At 48.1% G+C, this 22,545-nt stretch overlaps 1 protein-coding gene across 12 annotated transcripts in view; it reads right to left on the bottom strand.

Moving 5' to 3' along the window:
* Positions 1-1,024: 1,024 nt before the first annotated feature.
* The window catches only part of STAT3 (signal transducer and activator of transcription 3), an 86,441-nt gene continuing 64,920 nt past the window's right edge, over positions 1,025-22,545 (bottom strand). For 3 of the 12 annotated variants that reach the window (XM_033182971.1, XM_033182970.1, XM_033182976.1), the window contains exons 10-24: positions 22,389-22,481; positions 20,187-20,246; positions 18,478-18,507; positions 18,285-18,378; positions 18,141-18,188; positions 14,883-14,966; positions 13,714-13,812; positions 13,461-13,596; positions 11,701-11,753; positions 11,388-11,482; positions 11,134-11,273; positions 10,411-10,623; positions 5,174-5,216; positions 4,782-4,844; positions 1,096-3,477 (exon numbers count right to left, since the gene is read on the bottom strand). In XM_033182971.1, the coding sequence (XP_033038862.1) occupies positions 4,820-4,844; positions 5,174-5,216; positions 10,411-10,623; positions 11,134-11,273; positions 11,388-11,482; positions 11,701-11,753; positions 13,461-13,596; positions 13,714-13,812; positions 14,883-14,966; positions 18,141-18,188; positions 18,285-18,378; positions 18,478-18,507; positions 20,187-20,246; positions 22,389-22,481 (1,213 nt within the window). In that variant the 3' untranslated portion in view covers positions 1,096-3,477; positions 4,782-4,819. Of the gene's footprint in view, positions 3,478-4,781; positions 4,895-5,173; positions 5,217-10,410; positions 10,624-11,133; positions 11,274-11,387; positions 11,483-11,700; positions 11,754-13,460; positions 13,597-13,713; positions 13,813-14,882; positions 14,967-18,140; positions 18,189-18,284; positions 18,379-18,477; positions 18,508-20,186; positions 20,247-22,388; positions 22,482-22,545 lie in introns of all 12 variants that reach the window. The other 9 variants (XM_033182969.1, XM_033182968.1, XM_033182975.1 and 6 more) reach the window with 5 other exon arrangements.

Below are 22,545 nucleotides of genomic sequence, written 5' to 3'. Positions count from 1 at the left end.
ATACTTCTCAACCCTCCGGGCCAGGGGCAGTCCCAGAGCCACAACAACCGTCCCATCCTCCTCCTTCCCAGAGACCAGCAGGTGGCACCACGCGGCTGCGCTGTTTTCAGCTGGCTGCCGGCTACTGTGTGAGGCGGAGGTGCAGGAGGGGGCCTGGCTCGTCCCGGCTGGACCCCCGCGCCGCTGGCTGTGGCCAGTCTCTGCTGTCGCTGGGGCCCTTGGGCCCTTGGGCGCAGGAACACGCGCTCCCTGGGCGGGGCTGGGAGCCAGGTTTGTGGGCAGGTTCCTTCTGAGTTCAGAGCTCAAGTGAGGGAGGGGGGCGGCTCGTGGGCCCCAGGAGGGAGGCGCAGGGGGCCCAGAGCAGGGGGCAGGCGGGGGTGGGAGAAGAGAGGAGGGGAGGGGAAGGGCAGGTGCCACCGCCCCACCGGGCTAATCTGCTCCATCTCTGCGAGGGAAGGCGCTAGCTCGTAGCTCCCAGGCGCGTCTCCAGGGTGCTGGGGCACGTGTAGGGGTGGGGAGAAGCCCTGTGGGCGCCCGTGTAGCTGAGGTCAGAGCGCCTTTCCCTGCATTATCACCGCTGGCTGCCGGGAGGCCCTGCAGCCACCACCGGGTGTCTGCGTGTTGTCTCCGCTGGGTGAACTGAAGGCAACGTGATAAAGGAGCCAACTGTGGAAGGGGAAGCCTTGGTGCGGTGGGAGTATCTAACCCCCAACCCCGCTTAGGTGGCTTATCTGACCCCAGACAGGACGAGGCGGCTCTAGGGGTTAGGAGGGGGCCGGGGAGGGAGGCCTCCACTCTTACACCTTTCTGCCGTTGGACTATTGACCTCCTGCTCCTCCAGGCACTCCTTACCTCCTGGCTGGTGGCTGACATAAGGGGGTGGGGTGGGGGACTAGGGCAACCACCTCCTCTCAAGACCCTTTCCGGCCCCTATCCCAGGCCCCGCCTGTGTGTGAGGCCTCCTCAGAACTTAGGCAGGGGAAAAGGAAGCCTCGACCAGCCAGACAGAGCTGCCATGCTACCAGACGGTTCCTATATAACGTTTATTTCTGGAAGTTAAAGTAGATACAGCAATATACCAAAAAAAAAAAAAAAAAAAAAAAAGACAAAAAACCCCACAATAATATAAATTTTTACACTATGAAGTACACATTGGAATTTGAATGCAGTGGCCAGGACAGCAGCTTATAAACCAACTTATAGGGTAGGTAAGCAAACCACGGGATTCCCTCAGCTGGGCTGGGGACGGGCAGGGGGCAGTGGACAGGAAGCGGGCAGGGCCTGAGGATCCTGTTCTTTAAGGGGCCAGAACAAGGCTCAGCTCCTCTCAGAACTTTTGCTACGATCAGAGTTAAGACCAGATACACATGCTACCTAAGGCCATGAACTTGACAATATCTGCTCCAGAGAAGCCTGAACCCTTTCCCTAGGTCCCTATGATTTAAACCCAATGGTAAGCCCAAGACTTACCTTCCTAAATATTCTCTCTGTTTATCAGTTAAGCTTATTATGTACTGAAGAGTGTTGCTGGAGAAGCGAGAGCTCTGCAAGACACATCGACTCTCTCCTGGCAGGAGGACTGGGGCGAACCCTGTTCATCTTAGAGAAGGTCCTCTCCCACTTAATTCAGAGACCAGCTAACTTGATCTAACAATCAGAATTCCACAGAAACTCTGATCAGCTGAGGCAAGGTGGTTTTGAGTCGCCAAATTCGGCCATGCCTGTGGGTCAGAGGCAGCCCACCCAGCATGTGCTAGGTGTTCCCACACGCACAGGAGAGGCAAGCTAGCTGGCCAAGGCGGGCAGACGGGGAGGCCCTCTAGCTGTTCTGCCTCACCTGTGGGGCCCCAGCAGGGAGGAGTCACCAGCCTCAGAGGGAGGCCAGCTATAACCCTCATACGAGGGCAGACTCAAGTTTATCAGTAAGCCTTTGCCCTGCATGAACTGAATGAAGACGCCATTACAAGTGCTGCTGGAAATCACCAAGAAACTGGGCTAAGAACCATATTCCCTGAGCTCAACCAGACACGTCGCTGGGGCCCCATAGTCTGCATCATGTCCAACTTGTAACTTTCTCCCCCTCTTCTTCCATGAGGTCCTGAGACCAGGATTCCTAAAACAAACAGGACGAGGGACCTTCAGACATGGGAGGAGACATGCCACTAGCAGGGTCAGGGGAACTGGGGTCGGGAGGGCGGGGCAAGAAGGAAGCCCAAATCAGAAGTATCCCAGCCCTGATAAGGCACCCACAGACAACCTAGCCTCTGAAACAGCAGATCAAGTCCAGGGAGAAAGGGAGTCAAGGTTGTAAGCACCCTCTGCCCAGCCTTACCCACTAAAAGACCAACACATTACAAAGGAAAATAAAGGTCTATTTATAAAAAAAAAGTCTAAAATGCTTAGATTCTCCTTAAAGCTTCCTATTTCAACACCAAAGGCCAGGCTGCAGCTTCAGATGTCTTTTAAGGGTTTGACCTGAAGCCTGTTTCAGGGGTTATATATAAATTATCAACCTGAAGGAAGCTGAATGCTTAAAGCACCAAGGAGGGTGTTAACTGAAGTTTCTTTTTTTTTTTTTTTTTGAGATGGAGTCTCACACTGTTGCCTGAGCTGGAGTGCAGTGGTGTGATTTTGGCTCACTGCAACCTCTGCCCCTTGGGTTCAAGCGATTCTCCTGCCTCAGCCTCCCGAGCAGCTGGGACTACAGGCGCCCGCCACCACGCCCGGCTAATGTTTTGTACTATTAGTAGAGACGGGGTTTCACCGTGTTAGCCAGGACAGTCTTGATCTCCTGACCTCATGATCCACCCACCTCGGCCTCTGTGCCCGGCTGCTGAAGTTTCTTAAATACAGAAAGGCCATGCTGAAACAGTGTTTTTTGCCCTTTAATTGTTCTTATTTCTTAATTTAAAAAGAAACCTAGGGCTTAGATAGTCCTATCTTCTATTTGGATGTCAGCAAGGTTAAAAAGTGCAATGCCAGGAGTATGTAGCTACAGGTGGCCTGTGGCATTTGCTTACAGAAACAGGCAGAAGGATGCCACGGGTACCAGGAGGCACTTGTCTAAGAACAACAACAACAATAACAAAAAGCTGCTGAGAAAGGAGGGCAGGGGAACAAAACAACACAAGACATTTCCTTTTTCTCCCTCTAGCCACCCCCCGCCACATCCCCCGATCACGGGTCTCAGAGAACACATCCTTATTTGCATTTAGATAAAAGCAGATCACCCACATTCACTCATTTCTCTATTTTTAAAAGTGCCCAGATTGCTCAAAGATAGCAGAAGTAGGAGATTAAAAAAAATCTGGAACCACAAAGTTAGTAGTTTCAGATGATCTGGGGTTTGGCTGTGTAAGGGGTGGCGGAACACAGGTAGGCGCCTCAGTCGTATCTTTCTGCAGCTTCCGTTCTCAGCTCCTCACATGGGGGAGGTAGCACACTCCGAGGTCAACTCCATGTCAAAGGTGAGGGACTCTGGAGGGACACACAGGGAAAACTAGTTCAGTCGTCCATCCTTTGCAACTGGCAGGCCACGCCCCCAGCCCTTCAGAGGACAGGACCCAGGCTACCACTGCTATCCAATCTCCTGTCCCTTAGGGCCCAGGGATGGTCAGAAAAGCCAGATTTACTCTCCTCCCTAGAGGACCCTGCCTCTGGAAGGGCCCTTTCTCCTTCCTCCCTTAATCGATTCCGAGATCTCCATAATAAGGCTATTACCAGGATAGCCTTAGATCTTCTGCCCTTGATCTACTGTTTAATTCAGGAGCCCCGAGACACACATGGCCACCAAGCATTTGAGATTTGGTTTGTCCAAACTGGGCTGTGCTGTGGCTGTCAAAAGCCCACCGGATTTTAAAGACTTAGTATGAAAAAAAGAATTAAAAAAAGGTCTCAACTTCTTCTTTTCTTTTAGTTTAGTTTGGTTGTTTTGAAATGGAGTCTCACTCTGTCACCCAGGCTGGAGTGCGGTGGCACGATCTCAGCTCACTGCAACCTCCACTTCCCAGGCTCAAGCGATCCTCCTACCTCAGCCTCCCGAGTAGCTGGGATTACAGGCATGCGCCACCATGCCCAACTAATTTTTGTATTTTTAGTAGATATGGGGTTTCACCATGTTGGTCAGGCTGGTCTCGAACTCCTGACCTCAAGTCATCCACTCACCTCAGCCGCCCAAAGTGCTGGGATTACAAGCGTGAGCCACCCACCCAGCCTCAACTTTTTCTGAAATGTTAAATTATTATTATTATTATTTTTTTGAGACGGAGTCTCGTTGTTACCCAGGTTGGAGCGCAGTGGCGTGATCTCAGCTCACTGTAAGCTCTGCCTCCAGGGTTCACGCCATTCTCCTGCCTCAGCCTCCCAAGTAGCTGGGATTACAGGCGCCCGTGACCGCGCCTGGCTAATTTTTTGTATTTTTAGTAGAGACGGGGTTTCACTGTGGTCTCGATCTCCTGACCTCATGATCCGCCTGCCTTGGCCTCCCAAAGTGCTGGGATTACAGGCGTGAGCCACCACGCCTGGCCTGAAATGTTAAATTGACAGTATGTTGGATTTACTGGGTTAAATAAAATATATTGTAAAAATTAACTTCATCTATTTCCAGTATGGCTGCTAGATGTATACTCGCACGTGGCATTCATACCATTTCTTTTGGAAAGCAATGCTCTAGAACCTCCTACCATTCTGAGTGACCAGCTCTCGGTGTGTACATGTGAGAGCATCATACAAAGGGGACCAACTTCCCTTATAGGGACAAAGTCTGTCAACCAAATACTCACCAAACTGCCCTCCTGCTGAGGGTTCAGCACCTTCACCATTATTTCCAAACTGCATCAATGAATCTAAAGTGCGGGGGGACATCGGCAGGTCAATGGTATTGCTGCAGGTCGTTCTGTAGGAAATGGGGGGCAGCAGGAGGGGAAACGGGGGGTTGACAAGACACAATGGAAAAAAAAAAAGAACAAAACACACACACACAAGCCATCAAACTCTGGTCTCCAACAGAAAAATAAAAGCTCAAGCTTTTTAAACACACAAGGTCACTGTGAGTACTAAACATAGCCCAGGGGCTTCCGACCCTTGGCAGATTAACTCTCACCCAGTGTCCTACTCCCAGGGATAACTGAGGATATTAGAAATGAAGGCAAAATTGGGAAAGGAAGCCACTTACGGTGTCACACAGATAAACTTGGTCTTCAGGTATGGGGCGGCGCCTGGGAAGAAGAAAACCAGTTTTCTTACTGACTGGGACTTCGCATTCAGTAAGCAGAGCCGGAGGAAGCCATCTGCCTCAGCAGGACTGATATGAAACTCACTCCATCCTCATGCCAAGATTGTCTGGAAAGCTCCATCCGCCCCTCAGCGTTGCCCGCCCTCATCTATACTATTTGATGTCCTAGGCACTAGCAGCTTTGAACCTCAGTTCTTTGCACAAAGCTGTCCTGAGCTGCAGAGGCTTTTCAGCATAACCTTTCCCCATCTGAGCCTAGACTATTGCCAACCTTGTGTCCCTTCTTTCCCTAGATTATGGAAAAGTTTAACAGCCTCCATGTGGTCTAAGGATTCCATTCTAGCCTGGTCATATCTCTTAGATAACTTCTCTGCATGCAGGAACCAAGCCTGCGTAGTCTTTGCATGGTGTACCAACATCACTGAGTCTTTAAAGAACATGGAGACTGCTAATGCTTGTGGTTCCAAAGCCAAAGGTTTTATCTCCTATTCCCACCAGCACTAATCTGGCCTCTACCGCATTTTTGGATGAGGGCATAAGTAACTTCCTAGTTGGATAAATACATCAATCAGGAAGCACCAAAGAGAATATGACTTTGTGGGGCAGTACAATTGCTTCAACTAGAAGACAGGAGACCTCGGTCCAGGTACATCTTCAATAGCTAAGAGACCTGGAGCAAGGCATGGTCCCTCTCTTTTGTTGTTGTTGTTGTTTTGTTTTGAGACAGAGTCTCGCTCTGTTGCCCAGGCTCAAGTGCAGTGGCACAATCTCAGCTCACCGCAACCTCCTGCTCCCGGGTCAAAGCCATTCTCCTGCTTTAGGCTCCCAAGCAGCTGGGACTACAGGCGGCACACCATGTCCGGCTAATTTTTGTCTTTTTTTGAGACGGAGTCTTGCTCTGTCACCCAGGCTGGAGTGCAGTAGCACCATCTCGGCTCTCTACAACCTCTGCCTCCAGGGTTCAAGTGATTCTCCTTCATCAGCCTTCTGAGTAGCTGGGATTACAGGCATCCGCCACCATGCCTGGCTAATTGTTTTCTTTGTAATTTTGGTAGAGACAAGGTTTCACTATATTGACCAGGCTGGTCTTGAACTCCTGACCTCAGGTGATCTGTCCGCCTCACCCTCCCAAACTGCTGGGATTACAGGCATGAGCCACCACACCCAGCTTAATTATTGTATTTTTAGTAGAGACGAGGTTTCTCCATGTTAGCCATGCTGGTCTCAAACTCCTGACCTCAAGTGATCCGCCCACCTCAGCCTACCAAAGTGCTGGGATTACAGGTATGAGCTATCATGCCCAGCCTTGGCCACAACGCCCAGCCCATGTTTTCTTTTATGTATAAAATAAGAGGGAGGGGGAAGAAAAGGTTCCAATTTTCTATGAGCTTTGTCATTTATAATTCTTGTTCTACAGTTAGAAATGCAATGACAGGAATAAAATGAATTTTAGATGCTGAATGCTTACACCAGGAGGTCAAGGAACCTTGGGGATACTGACATGAAATCTGGGGAATTCAGGTGAACAAACCATTGACAAGGCATGGGGCAGGGTGGGGTGGGCTGAGAACAGCATAGTCATAACATGAGGCTTAGAGATAACCTGAGGGATCAGAAAGCATGATGACCATGTGAAAGAGGGCACTGCAGAGTGGCTCCTGGGCCGCCATCTGAGTTTACTTTGGGCCAAGAAACTGATCAATTCAGTGCAGAATTCAAAGGAGCTACTGAGGCTGGGCTCCAGTGTCTTATAAATGCAACCGTTTTGGCCCAGCCCTTAGGGAGCTGACACCCTAGACAGAAAAGGATTTAATTCTCCAGCAATCAAGATAGCTGAGGCCGGGCACAGTGGCTAACGCCTGTAATCCCTGCACTTTGGGAGGCTGAGGCAGGTGGATCACCTGAGGCCAGGAGTTCAAGATCAACCTTGCCAACATGGCGAAACCCTGTCTTCAATGAAAATACAAAAATTAGCTGGGCATGGTGGCATGCCTGTAATCCCAGCTACTCGGGAGGCTGAGGCAGGAGAATCCCTGGAACCTGGGAGGCAGAGGCTGCAGTAAGGTGAGATCGCACCACTGCACTCCAGCCTGGGAGACAGACTGAGACTGTTGGCTGCAGTAAGGTGAGATCGCACCACTGCACTCCAGCCTGGGAGACAGAGTGAGACTTAAAACAAAAACAAAAACAAGGCTGGGTACCGTGGCTCACGCCTATAATCCCAGCACTTTGGGAGGCCCAGGTGGGAAGATCATTTGAGGTCAGGAGTTCAAGACTAGCCTGGCCAACGGGTGAAGCCCTGTCTCTACTAAAAATCCAAAAATCAGCCGGGCATGGTGGCACATGTCTGTAATCCCAGCTACTCAGGAGGCTGAGGCATGAGAATCTCTTGAACCCGAGAGGCAGAGGTTGCGATGAACCCAGATCACGCCACTGCACTCCAGCCTGGGCGACAGAGCGAGACTCAGTCTCAGAAAAAAAAAAAAAAAAAAAGCTGAGAAAAATGGCTTCATGTGTGGCTGTGTACAAGGTTGTAAACATACTTATCTAATTTGTAAGTGGCTCCGAACCTCTCCCTCAAGCCGCAAGGAAATGCTGTGTGGGCTTCCAGTAGAGAAGGAAGAGAGAAGAGTCTTGGGACGATAATCTGACCCTGAGACTCTCATACCATAATACTCTCATGATGGAAATAGAGAGGAAATGGTCACATGCTCATCTTCCTGAAGGCACCCATTTTATACCAACACTGGGACACCCCCACACCCGTCACTACACTCACACGGAGTCCCTCAGGGCACACTCCTCTCAGCAAGGCAGGCAAATTACTCAAGTAATTAGTTCCTTTCTCCTGATGAATGTGCCTTGGCCCCTGAGGAAAGGCTGACATTGCTGGGCAGGAAAGGACCTGGCCTCCCAGCCCACAGGAAGGGCGATGGTAATGGAGGATGCAGCCTGAGCCTGGGAGGTAGGGACCGTGAAAGCAAAATGAGTCAAAAGGACCAGCCGTGGGACCCCAATGTCCTCTGCAGAAGGAACAAAGAGCTGTGTGGCAGGGGCTGATAAACAGATCTCCCAACTGAAGCACACGTGGAAAGAGAGATAGGCGGCAGACAGGAAGTGAGTAACTCCTACAGCGGGAACAAGACTCAGGACCCCAGCAAAGGAGAAAGGCAACGGTCAATTAGCTGGAACTCCCTCTTCCAAGCCCCATTCTGTCCCATCCCAAGAAAGCCCGTGGAAGGAATCCTAGGAAAAAGTGGGAGGGAAGTTTGCAGGTTTCTGTGTGTATGCCATTTGGACAAAAATAGTTTTTTCAACAGCAACTGGGGCAAGGCACCAACCCTAAAGGATCACATTAAAGAGCCCATCATTAGGCCAGGCACAGTGGCTCATGCCTGTAATCCCAGCACTTTGGGAGGCTGAAGCGGGTGGATCACCTGAGGTCAGGAGTTCGAGGCCAGCCTGGCCAACATGGCGAAACTCCTTCTCTACTAAAAATACAAAAATGAGCTGGGCGCGGTGGGGGCGCCTGTAATACCAGCTACTAGGGAGGCTGAGGCAGGAGAAGTTAGCAGAGATCGTGCCACTGCACTCTAGCCTGGGCGACAGAGTGAAACTCTGTCTCAAAAAAGAGTCCATCTTTGGCTTTATGATTATAAAAAGTTAAATAAAACAAAGAATGGCAAATCAGAGACTCCCCATCAGGACCTGCACAGAGAACCCAGAGAGTCAAAACAGCAAGTGCTGAATGGGAACAGACAGGGCCGCCCCCGACACTGAGGACAGCTCCAGAGATTACGGTTTTTTTTTCTTTCTGTGTGTGTGTGTGTGTGTGTGTGTGTGTGTGTGTGTGTAGTGGGGTCTTGCTATGTTGCCAGGCTGGTCTTGAGCTCCTGGCCTCAAAGGATCCTCCTGCTTCAGCCTCCCAAAGTGCTAGGACTGCACATGTGAACCCCCATGCCCAGCTGAGATTACAGGTTTAATGTAAAATAGTGTTTTTAATTTCTGGATTGTTTTGTTTTGTTTTGTTTTGGTGAGACAAGGTCTTGCTGTGTCACCCAGGCTGGAGTACAGTGGTGTAATCACGGCTCACTGCAGCCTCAACCTCCTAGGCTCAAGCAATCCTCCCACCTCAATCAGCCTCCCGAGTAGCTAGGACTACAGGCACAAACCACCACACCTGGCTAATTAAAAAAATTTTTTTTTGTATAAATAGGGTCTCACTATGTTGTCTAGGCTGGTCTCAAACTCCCAGGCTCAAGTGATCCTCCCACCTGGGCCTCCCAAAGTGCTAGGACTACAGACATGAGTCACTGTGCCCAGCTAAAATAATTTATATGTAACATATAAATACATATCCTCTTACACATTAAAAAATACCTTATTTTCAATAGTTGCACATTCTAAATACCAATCCCTTGCCCCTCCACCCAGTCACTGTCTTCCCCTTCAAACATGATGCTCCCAGCTCTTCTCCTCTGGTGTAAACCATACTCCCATCCGGCTAATAATAATTTCCTCCAGAAACCCTTTCTTCAGACCACCTGGCACACTGACATGGTTCAGTGACAGGCAAAAAGCCATATGCTGGGCTGAAATCTGGGCCTCAAACCTTCTAGCATCTACTAAGAAGCACTGTACCAGCTGGGCATCCTGTTAACTGCCCTTTCTCTTCTCGTGTTTTTGGCAGGTTTTGGGGACATATGTGTATTAATACCCTCTTTATTTGTATTTTTTGACACAGTGTCTCACTCTATCAGCCAGGCTGGAGTGCAGTGGCACGATCACCGCTCACTACAGCCTTGAACTCCTCAGCTCAAGTGATCCTCCCACCTCAGCCTCCCAAGTAGCTATGACTACAGATGCGCACCACCACACCGGGTAATTTTTTTGTATTTTTTGTAGAGACGAGGTTTCACCATGTTGTCCAAGCTGTATCCCCTCTTTAGAGTCATGCACTCTCTGTGGAGCAGGAACTGCACTAGTCTAACTGATTCTGATTCTCCTCTCAAATCCCATCAGTCACCCCAACAAAAGCACCCACTACAGTTCTTTCCCATAAGGAGAAATAATGATCCCCCAGGTTATTCAGGCATTTGCCTATCTATCCTCCAAGGATCCCCAAATTTCTAACTTTTCCCAAAAATTAAATGCCAGGAACATAGAAAATCAACAACTACCTGGGTCAGCTTCAGGATGCTCCTGGCTCTCTGGCCGACAATACTTTCCAAATGCCTCCTCCTTGGGAATGTCAGGGTAGAGATAGACCAGCGGAGACACCAGAATATTGGTAGCATCCATGATCTTATAGCCCATGATGATTTCAGCAAATGACATGTTGTTCAACTGCTGCTTGGTGTATGGTTCCACGGACTGGATCTGGGTCTTACCTGTCACGGGACATGGGAAGGAAAGATCATGGGACCTACAGCTAGGTCATCTCAGAGAAAACTGCCCATTTTTTCTTTCCTCGAAGGGGAAAAAACTTAAGCCACCCTAGTGTTGAGACCCTGAACACCCTGTTCAGTGGCCTGGCACAGTGGAAATGTTCAGGCTGGCTTCTAATTTAGAAGAGGCTACCAGTTGGGTCATAGAAAATAAACTTGAATGTAACTACTTGTGTAAGATATATTAACAGGGTTAAGTAGAAAAAGGGATGAAGAATAGAACTTATATTGCAAATTTCTTAACAAACAGTCACTGGAGCAAGCAAAACAAAGACAAATCAATCCTTCAGCTAGAAGGATTTAGAAGTCACCCAAATGTGTTTTGCGAGTCTGAGTGAGGCAGGGAGTCGGGGCCATCTCCAACCACCAGGGGGCAGTAGGTGCTTGGAACTAGCCGCGGGGATGAGGCCTCAGCAGCCGCCAGCAGGTGGGGTGGGTGGGAGCCTCCCTTACCGCTGATGTCCTTCTCCACCCAAGTGAAAGTGACGCCGCCTTCTTTGCTGCTTTCACTGAATCTTAGCAGAAAGGTGCCTGGAGGCTTGGTGCTCAAGATGGCCCGCTCCCGTTCCTTACTGATAAAGCCCATGATGTACCTGGAGCCAAGGAGGAGGAACAGTGTTGTTATTGCTAACAGGGCATCCATCCCCTGCCACTGGCTTGCTGAGAGCAGGGAGCTTGGTTACATCTGTGCCCACCGTCCAACCTACCCTTCGTTCCAAAGGGCCAGGATGTACTTCTTCACAAGGTCAATAATATTGTCCAGCCAGACCCAGAAAGAGAAGCCCTTGCCAGCCATGTTTTCCTGCAGAAAAGAGTGATGAGAAAGCCAAGTCTGTTGCCATCCCAGCCTTTCCCTTCCTAGGGGCACCGTGCACCACCCAACTCCTCAGGCCCATCTACCCTCAGGCAGGTCCTACTGGCTACTGGACCAAGAGTTCAGGGCCTTCAAGTCAGAGCCCTCCATGACAGCTGTGCAGGTAGGCATTCCCATTCCCACGAGAATTTTACAAGATTGCTTACTTTGCAAAATTTAGCCCATGTGATCTGACACCCTGAATAATTCACGCCAGGTCCTGAAGGAAAAGAAAAAGAATCAAGTAGTACATTTTCCACTTGGGGTCAAGAGGTTATTTCTTAAAGCAGAACACACACACATTGGTCCCACAATGGGCCACAAAATCATTGGCTTTCACATCTTTGAACGTGGCCACTGTTGTGTGTGTGAGCACATGAGGACAAATACTACCCCATCATTTGACCCACGTTTGTTGTTGGGTAGCCCAGCACGGATAGGGGGTGATGTAACAAGTCCGCCTGCTCTTCCCAGCCTTGGGTGGTGGGCTGGGGACCAGCAGCAGCACTAACAAGCTGACATCAGGTGTCAGACAGGTGTATTTGGTGGCAACAGCTTTATTAGGACAAAGCTACTTCTAGCCCAGGTAGCACATAAAATATTCCACTAATTCTTTTTTTTTTTTTTTTTTTTTTGAGACGGAATCTCGCTCTGTCGTCCAGCCTGGAGTGCAGTGGTGCAGTGTTGGCTCACTGCAAGCTCCGCCTCTTGGGTTCATGCCATTCTCCTGCCTCAGCCTCCTGAGTAGCTGGGACCACAGGCGCTCGCCACCATGCCCGGCTAATTTTTTGTATTTTTAGTAGAGACGGGGTTTCACCGTGTTAGCCAGGATGGTGTCGATCTCCTGACCTCGTGATCCACCCGCCTCGGCCTCCCAAAGTGCTGGGATTACAGGCGTTAACCACCATGCCCGGCCTCCACTAATTCTTTTTAAAAAAACCTAGCCTAGGCCAGGCATGGCGGCTCACACCTGTAATCCCAGCAATTTGGGAGGCTGAGGTGGGCGGATCACAAGGTGAAGAGATGGAGATCATCCTGGCCAACATGGTAAAACCCCCCATGTCTACTAAAAATACAAAAATCAGCTTGGCGTGGTGGTAGGCGCCTGTAGTCTCAGCTACTTGGGAGGCTGAGGCAGGAGAATTGTTTGAACCCAGGGGAGGCAGAGGTTGCAGTGGGCCGAGATCGCACCACTGCACTCCAGCCTGGACAACAGAGTGAGACTTGTCTCTCAAAAAAACAAAAAACAAAAAACAAAAAACTAGCCTGCCCGGGCGCGGTGGCTCAAGCCTGTAATCCCAGCACTTTGGGAGGCCGAGACGGGTGGATCACGAGGTCAGGAGATCGAGACCATCCTGGCTAACACGGTGAAACCCCGTCTCTACTAAAAATTACAAAAAACTAGCCGGGCGAGGTGGCGGCGCCTGTAGTCCCAGCTACCCGGGAGGCTGAGGCAGGAGAATGGCATGAACCCGGGAGGCGGAGCTTGCAGTGAGCTGAGATCCGGCCACAGCACTCCAGCCCAGGCGACAGAGCGAGACTCCGTCTCAAAAAAAAAAAAAAAAAAAAAAAACTAGCCTGTAGTTTATTAAAGAAATGGACAGGGAATGTCAAGCCTTTAGCGCCACCTTCCAACACACCTTAAAAGATCTTCTAAGGTTAGTTGGAGAGGGTGAATGAGACAGCAACCAGGAGAAAAGAAATCCACCTCCCACCTCAAAAATGATCACCTCAACTGAAAACTGCAAACTGTCTCTGCACCCCAACTCCCCAACTTGATGGAGCCCCTGTTTCCTGGCACCAGCACAGCACCTTGCTCAGGAAACAAACATGGCCTAATGCTCAGTAGACATGGCCCAAATGAACAGCCCTATGGGCTGGATCCCTTTTCTGGGCAGGCGGGAGGGAGAAGGGGTGAAATGCAGACCCAAGAGTTTCTCTGCCAGTGTAGTCAGCTGCTCGATGCTCAGTCCTCGCTTGGTGGTGGAGGAGAACTGCCAGCTCAGGACCTCGGCCACTTGATCCCAGGTTCCGATTGGGGGCTTGGTAAAAAAGTTTACGTTCTATTGGAAAGAACACATTTGCTTGTTTAGATGGAGGCATGGTGCTCATTGTCTGTACTAGGTACCCATACGTCACAAGAGATCCCGGGGTACCAACTAAAAGGAGGGGATACTAACCTTGGGATTGTTGGTCAGCATGTTGTACCACAGGATGGACGCCCAGGCATTTGGCATCTGACAGATGTTGGAGATCACCACAACTGGCAAGGAGTGGGTCTGCGGAGGAAGTGGGGACTGAGCTGGGGAGGCAGAGGGGCTCTCACAGACTCGGAAATCTCTTCGCCCGTATCTCACGGGGCTCAGAATGAAAGGACATGCCATAAACCACACCTGCTGCCAACTCTAGGCAAGGAGTGTGAGTGAGTCAGCTCAGTCAGCACTCAGAGTGGAAAGAATGCCCAGCGTGGCCACACAACTCAGGCTGCTGTTGGAACATACCGGTCCCTTGTAAAACCTGACTTGCTCAAAGTTTGACTCACAGTCCACAGATTCCCCATTTTTAAGACCTTGGAGGCATTCTCCAAGGATTGAAGCTGTATCTTCACATAAAACAGGGAGGTCTCAGGAATCAAAGACCAGGATTCCTGCTTTTCTAGGTCTATCTTAACTTAAAAATCAAGAAAGTTGGGAAAAGAGAACGTCATCGCCACAATTTTCTGTACACTAAACACAATGGCTGCTAAGACTCTTATGCCCAAACTTTATAAAATCAGCTCCAATCAATTTCTTTCTTTTTTTTTTTTCTATTTTTTGAGACGGAGTCTCACTCTGTCGCCCAGGCTGAAGTGCAATGGCACAATCTCGGCTCACTGCAACCTCAGCCTCCCAGGTTCAAGTGATTCTCCTGCCTCAGCCTCCCGAGTAGCTGGGATTATAGGCACATGCCACCACGCCCAGCTAATTTTTGTATTTTTAGTAGAGATGGGGTTTCATCATGTTGGCCAGGATGGTCTCGAACTCCTGACCTTGTGATCTGCCTGCCTTGGCCTCCCAAAGTGCTGGGATTACAGGGGTGAGCCAACCACACCCAGCCAATCAATTTCTAAATAGAGATTTTCATATCAAGTTTGCTGAAAGCTGAGTATACACACATCTTCTAAGCACTCAAGCAAGACTTGATTCTCAGATGGGATGCCAAGGATTTTTTTTTTGAGAAAAGTAAGCAAAAATAAACGCAGTGTTAAGCAAACAGTAATCATTCGACCTTCTCTTGTAAAAATACCAGTGGAAGATTTTGTCCTGAGTCACCTCTCCGTGTAGCCTCTCACCAATTCTGCTGAACTCACCTCTAGGTCAATCTTGAGGCCTTGGTGATACACCTCTGTCTCAAAGGTGATCAGGTGCAGCTCCTCAGTCACAATCAGGGAAGCCTGCAGTAACAAGAAGGACACTCTTAGGCCAGGTGTGGTGGCTCATGCCTGTAATCCCAGCACTTTGGGAGGCCAAGGCAGGAGGATTGCTTGAGCCCAGGAGTTCGAGACCAGCCTACGCAGCACAGCAAAACTCCATCTCTGCAAAAAATACAAAAATTAGCTGGGTGTGGTGGTGCACACCTATAGCCTCAGCTACTCGAGAGGCTGAGGTGGGAGGATGGCTTGAGCCTAGGAAATGGAAGCTGCAGTGAGCTATGATTGTACCACTGCACTCTAACTGGGGCAACAGAGTGAGACCCTGTCTTAAAATACATATATAAAAATAAAAGGCTGGGCACGGTGGCTCACGCCTATAATCCCAGCACTTTAGGAGGCCGAGGCAGGCGGATCAAATGGTCAGGAGTTTGAGACCATCCTGGCAAATAATTTGGTGATTAGCTGGGCGTGGTGGCGGGCACCTGTAGTCCCAGCTACTCAGGAGGCTGAGGCAGGAGAATCGCTTGAACCCAGGAGGCAGAGGTTGCAGTGAGCCGAGATCGCGCCACTGAACTCCAGCCTGGGTGACAGAGCGAGACTCTGTCTAAATAAATAGATGGAGAGAGAGAGAGAGACAGAAGGATGCTTTTCCTCAGAGAGAATGGCATTCAGTACTAACAGTCACAGCCAAGGAAAGGGACATGCTAAGCCTCACCACACCAAGAAGTGTTAGGTCACCATGTGGTCACAGACAAAGTGCCAGGGACACAACTTGCTTGGCACTTTATCTCTTCAACACCAAGAAACTCCAGTGCTATGACCCTCAACCTAGTCCTTTACTCAGTTTGTATTATAATATTACATAGATCCCATCGGTTATTTGTAAAATACGTAAGGCACAAAGAATAACAAAACAATGTGAACCCACCATTCAATTTAAGGAAAAGTCCATCACTAGTGAAATTCTCTGGGTGCCCTTCCCCAACCCCATCCCCCTCCCTCCTCCCTCAGAAATAACTGCTATTTGTCTTTTGGGTTTACCATTTCCTAGCTTTTTTTTTTCAATTTTTACAGGTTTACCGTATTTGTTTATCTAAGCAATGTAGGTATTGTTTAGTTTGGGACGTTTGTGAACCTTACACATATGGACTCCAATGAATTCTTTTGTGATTCACTTTTCACTTGATGTAAAATGAAGCCACATGGTTATGTGTATCTGCAATGTATTCCTTTTCACAGTTGCGTAGTATTCCATTGTGTCTACACCACAAATTACATATCATTCTAATGTTGATGGGTATTTATTTGGGTTGCATTTAGAGCTTAGAATCAGGCTGATGTCCACTTTATACATATCTCCTGGGACATATATGCAAATATTTCTCTGCTATTAAATCCTGGGAATGGCACTGTTGGTTTACAGGGTATGTTCATTTTTATACTGCCAAATTGTTTTCCAAACTGACTATAACAATGTCTCACATCAGTATAGCAAACTTATTTTAAATAAGAGTTGTCAATGAATTCTCAGAAATTGAATTCTAGGCGGGGCACAGTGGTTCATGCCTGTAATCCCAGCACTTTCAGAGGCCAAGATGGGTGGATCATGAGGTCAGGAGTTCAAGACCAGCCTGGCCAATATAGTGAAACCCTGTCTCTACTAAAAATGCAAAAATTAACCAGGCATGGTGGCGCATGCCTGTAGTCCCAGCTATTCAGGAGGCTAAGGCAGGAGAACTGCTTGAACCCAGGAGGCAGAGGTTGCAGTGAGCTGAGATCACACCACTGCACTCCAGCCTAGGTGATAGACTGAGACTTTGACTCAAAAAAAAAAGAAAAAAGAAATTGAATTCTAATTCATTTTTAATACTCTTTTTCTAATTATAAAAGTAATATATTCAGTTTAAAATGCAAATATCACAGAGACAGTCTAGAATAGCCATGACACCAACAGCAGCACTAATACATAGCACTGCTGGGTGTATATTCCTCCAGAATTTCTTAATACACACATGAATACACATAAGAGTTTAGTGTATTTTTAAAACACATATACTAATATACTATTCAAATCATTTTACATTTTGCTTTTTTCAAACATGTCATGTACATTTTCCCATATCATTGCATGTAGGCTACTTCACTCTACTGTCAAGTAAAATTCCACATTTTTTAAAAGGACTGCTATCTTATTTTATTTTATTTTAGAGACAGAGTTTCACTCTGTTGCCCAGCCTAGAGCGCAGTGGCAAAATCTTGGCTCACTGCAACCTCCACCTCCCAGGTTCAAGTCATTCTCGTGCTTCAGTCTCCCTAGTAGCTGGGACTACCGGTGCGCACCACCGCACCCAGCTAATTTTTGTATCTTTAGTTGAGCCGGAGTTTAACTATGTTGGCCAGGCTGGTCTCGAACTCCTGACCTCAAGTGACCAGCCTGCCTTGGCCTCCGAAAGTGCTGGGATTACAGGTGTGAGCCAGCATGCCCAGTTAGAACTGCTACATTTTAAAGAGGAAGAATTGTTCAGGGGACAAATGTGAGAAAAAGAACAGGACATCACAATTTTTAAAAATGATTAAAAACTAGCTTTCGGTCACATTTACCTTTTTTTGTTTGTTTTTTAAAAGTTTACTCTTGACAATAAGAATCCAATAATCTGAATCAATGAAAAGCAGAAAATAAGGGGGATAAAAAACAAGATGGGTTTTTGTTTGTTTTATTTTATTTACTCTTTTCCTAAGCAAACTAACACAAGGTGGTCATTTATTTTAAAGTTTAACTCAGATCTGTTGCTTTTACACCCTTTATCCCACCTCAGTGGGAGAGAAAAACAGGGCACTAAAAATGGAGCCAAGCAGGGTCAGCCGCAGGAGCTGGATGGGGAATTTGGAAAGCCCCAGGCAAGGTGGAAAGCTACTTTATAACACATGGGTGTGGAGAACAACTCAGCTAGGGACTTTCCACTTCTCCTTAAGGAGGAGCTAACTCCCAGACATTCATGGAAATGTTCCAAGCCAGAGAGCTTCATGGCACATGGAACTTCTGTTCATGTCACTTTGGCCTGCACTGACTTTCTGGAATAACTACAGCTGAAAGAACAGGTTGATGTTTCTAATTCTGGGGATTAAGAAGGATCTTCACCCCTTTCTCCCTCAAGGAAAACACCCCAGTTGTCTTTCATCCCCAATAAAACTTACATCACAATTGGCTCGGCCCCCATTCCCACATCTCTGCTCCCTCAGGGTCTGTAAGAAAAGAAAAAGCCAGGTGTCCTGTGAGGCTCTCCCCAGCCCACTCCCTCAGCCAGAGGCCCTTTGTGAAGGCGAGCTCCTCCCACATACCAAGTGTTTGAATTCTGCAGAGAGGCTGCCGTTGTTGGACTCTTCCATGTTCATCACTTTTGTGTTTGTGCCCAGAATGTTAAATTTCCGGGATCTGAATCACAGGAGAACAATCAACTATGTAGGCGACCGAGTAGCCAGAGGATGAAGTTAGGTTAAATGGAACAAAAGGCAGCCTCTAGGCTGAACTTACCCTCTGAGAGCTGCAACATCCCCAGAGTCTCTGTAAGAACACAAACCGTTGTTAATAAAACAGGCTCCGTTTTTCTTCAAAAAGCCTACTTTGACTTTTATTTACTCTCATGAAAAAACCTCTGTGCTCCTGGGCATGTCTTTAAACTATTCATTTACAGTTGATCAGGCAACGTAACACCTTTGTGTAGTAGGCACAGTTGGTTGCCTCCCCATAGGAAGGGGGGAACCTATGTTTCATATTGCATATGTACTTATTAAACCTATCACCTTCATCAACTCCCTGATGTCATTATTTTCCAGTGCATTCTCATGAAATTTCCAGATAATTATATCAACTAAAAATAAGTATGCATTTTCTCTTTTCTTTCTTTCTTTTTTTTTTTTGAGACAGAGTTTTGCTCTTGTTGCCCAGGCTGGAGTGCATGGCGTGATCTCGGCTCACCACAACCTCCACCTCCTGAGTTCAAGCGATTCTCCTGCCTCGGCCTCCCGAGTAGCTGGGATTACAGGCATGCGCCACCACACCCGGCTAATTTTGTATTTTTAGTAGAGATGAGGTTTCTCCATGTTGGTCAGGCTGGTCTCGAACTCTCAACCTCAGGTGATCTGCCCGCCTCAGCCTCCCAAAGTGCTGGGATTACAGGCGTGAGCCACCGTGCCCGGCCACATTTTCTCTTTCTAATGTCTTCAAAGGGTATGTGTATTTTACATCCTGAAAGGTATTATGACATTTTGAGTATTCCAATATATGGTAAAGTGTGGAACAATTAAAAAAAAAAGAGATCGGCCGGGCGCGGTGGCTCAAGCCTGTAATCCCAGCACTTTGGGAGGCTGAGACGGGCGGATCATGAGGTCAGGAGATCGAGACCATCCTGGCTAACACGGTGAAACTCCGTCTCTACTAAAAAAATACAAAAATCTAGCCAGGCGAGGTGGCGGGCGCCTGTAGTCCCAGCTACTCCGGAGGCTGAGGCAGGAGAATGGCGGGAACCCGGGAGGTGGAGCTTGCAGTGAGCTGAGATCCGGCCACTGCACTCCAGCCCCGGCAACAGAGCGAGACTCCGTCTCAAAAAAAAAGAGAGCTATTCTTTCCACATGCTATGTATGGAAAGAATATATAACAACGTTTCAGTCAACAACAAACTGTATATATGAAGGTGGTCCCATAAGATTATAATGGAGCTGAAAAATTCCTTCTTCATTGAGATGTGTTACAATTGCCTACGGTATTCAGCACAGTAACGTACTGTACAGGTTTGCAGCCTATGACCAGCAGGCTCTGCTACATTGCATAGGTGGGCAGTAGGTTCTGCCACCCAGGCTTGTGTAAAGACTATATACTCCATAATGGTTGCACAACAAAATTGCATAACGATACATTTTGCAGAATGTATCCCAGTCATTAATAAACACATAATCTCAGTCTCATATATAACATGCATGAATGACATGTACAAGTAAAAAACTAAACAAAGAAAAAGAGGGACTGGTAGTCACAATAGCAACCATAAATCAAATCTATACCCCCAGCTTTGTGGCTTTGTTCAGGCACACAAATGACAATGCACCCCAAGCCTTCTGAAAACTTTTGTCCACAAAATGAAGATCTCTGAATAAAGACAGAGTCTCTAGTTCAAATGATGTCTGTCAAAGTACTCATTTTTCCATTCCTCATTTGAAAAAAAGAGCTAAGATAGAAGTACTTACTTGTCAATGCACACTTTAATTTTAAGCTGATAATTTAACTCAGGGAATTTGACCAGCAACCTATTTAAAAAGAAAAAAATCCAATGAAAAAAAAAGTCAGTAGACTCTTCCACAACTTTTCTGGAAGAAATGTAAAATTCCTAATTCTTCATTTCTAATAGGTAAATAGGCGAAGCTGTCTGTCATTATAGACTCACATCTATAATCTCAGCACTGTGGGAGGCAAAGCTGGGAGGATCACTTGAGCCCAGGAGTTCCGTAACAGTCTGGGCAACAAAGGGAGAGCCCACCTCTATAAAAAATGTAAAAATTAGCGGGGTGTGGTAGCATGTACCTGTAGTAGCAGTTACTCAGGAAGCTGACACAAGAGGATCACTTGTGCCCAGGAGTTCAAGGCTACAGTGACTTATGATCATGCCACTGCACTCTAGCCTGGGTGACAGAGCAAGATCCTCTCTCTCTCTATCTCTCTTTTCTTTTTTTTTTTTTTGAGATGGAGTTTCGCTCTTGTTACCCGGGCTGGAGTGCAATGGCACGATCTCCGTTCACCACAACTTCCGCCTCCTGGGTTCAAGCGATTCTCCTGCCTCAGCCTCCCAAGTAGCTGGGATTACAGGCGCGTGCCACCACATCCAGCTAATTTTGTATTTTTAGTAGAGACGGGGTTTCTCCATGTTGGTCAGGCTGGTCTCGAACTCCCGACCTCAGGTGATCCACCCACCTCAGCGTCCCAAAGTGCTGGGATTACAGGCAAGAGCCACTGTGCCCGGCACCTATCTCTCTCTTTAAAAAAATTAAAATAGGGCCAGGCACGGTGGTTCATGCCTGTAATCCCAGCACTTTGGGAGGCCAAGGCGGGTGGATCACAAGGTCAGGAGTTCAAGACCAGCCTGGCCAAGATGGTGACATCCCGTCTCTACTAAAAATACAAAAATCAGCCAGGCATGGTGGCAGGCACCTGTAATCCCAGCTACTTGGGAGGCTGAAGCAGGAGAATCACTTGAATCTGGGAGGCGGAGGTTGCAGTGAGCCAAGATCATACCTCTGCACCCTAGCCTGGGTGATAGAGCAAGACTCCATCTCGAAAAAAAAAAAATAGGCCGAGCACAGTGGCTCACACCCATAATCCCAGTACTTTTGGAGGCTGGGGCGGGTGGATCACCTGAGGTCAGGAGTTTGAGATCAGCCCGGACAACATGGAGAAACACCATCTCTACTAAAAATACAAAAATCAGCCGGGCATGGTGGAGTGTGCCAGTCCAGCTACTCAGGGAGACTGAGGCAGAAGAATCGCTAGAACCCGGGAGGTGGAGGTTGCAGTGAGTCCAGTTCGCACCACTGCACTCCAACCTGGCCGACAGAGTGAGACTGTCTCAAAAAAAAAAAAAAAAATTAGCTGGGTGTAGTGGCAAGCACCTCTAGTGCCAGCTACTCAGGAGGCCGAGGCACAAGAATCATTTGAACCTGGGAGGTGGAGGTTGCAGTGAGCTGAGATCACACCACTGCACACCAGCCTGGGTGAGAGTGAGACCTGTCTCAAAAACAAAAGATGAGTATCACCCCTTCAAGCCAAAGGTACTGAGAAAACGCCTGAGAACTAACAACTTCAAGCTGTGAGAGATTCACAAAAGGACAATCAAAGCCATATAATGAAAAATATTACAGGAACACATGCTGTGCAGCTGGCATTTTGTTCTATTAATCCTGAAACCCAACACCATAGTAAGTTTCTGAGGAGGGAAATTTCGCTGCAGAAGGTCAAAACGCCAGCACACCTGTTCTGACTTGAGTGTGAAAGTAACACCTCACCCTACAGGCCCACCACCCACCTGCCCTGGGGCCTCTCAGCTTCCCCCTCACTAAGCCTTACTCTTTCCCTTAAAATCCACTGGGAAGAGTAGCCTCAAAGAACAGAAAATAGATGACATTATTTTGTCCCTTGGGCAGAAGGAGAAGCTGTGGCCTGAGACTCCAGGTCTGCAATCATAGGACTATGCCCAGGTACCTTCAAAAAGATGACTGCTCTTTTGCTTTTGACATCAGAATCAGAGAGCAAGCAGATAGTATGGAAACAAATTTCATCTGCACAATAGTGTACTGCCTGTGACACCACACCTAGAAAGAACGACCCTGGCCACCAACTCTACCCTAATGGTGTCCCTCAGTAAAATCTCTACTGGAAACAGGAGTGGCGTGGCCTACCTGACTTTGGTAGTGAACTGGACGCCAGTCTTGATGACGAGGGGCCGGTCGGGATGCATGGGCATGCAAGGCTGCCGCTCCACCACAAAAGCACTGAGGAAAGAGAAGACAGGCTCACACGCCACGGCTGCGACCGGAAGTCAGCCCGCCTCTCACT

The sequence above is a fragment of the Trachypithecus francoisi genome, unplaced genomic scaffold (assembly GCF_009764315.1).
Source record: "Trachypithecus francoisi isolate TF-2019V2 unplaced genomic scaffold, Tfra_2.0 Lachesis_group20, whole genome shotgun sequence".
In the NCBI taxonomy this organism is placed as follows: domain Eukaryota; kingdom Metazoa; phylum Chordata; class Mammalia; order Primates; family Cercopithecidae; genus Trachypithecus; species Trachypithecus francoisi.
The sequence above is the reverse complement of the archived record's forward strand: the minus strand, read 5'-3'. Positions and strand labels throughout refer to the sequence as shown.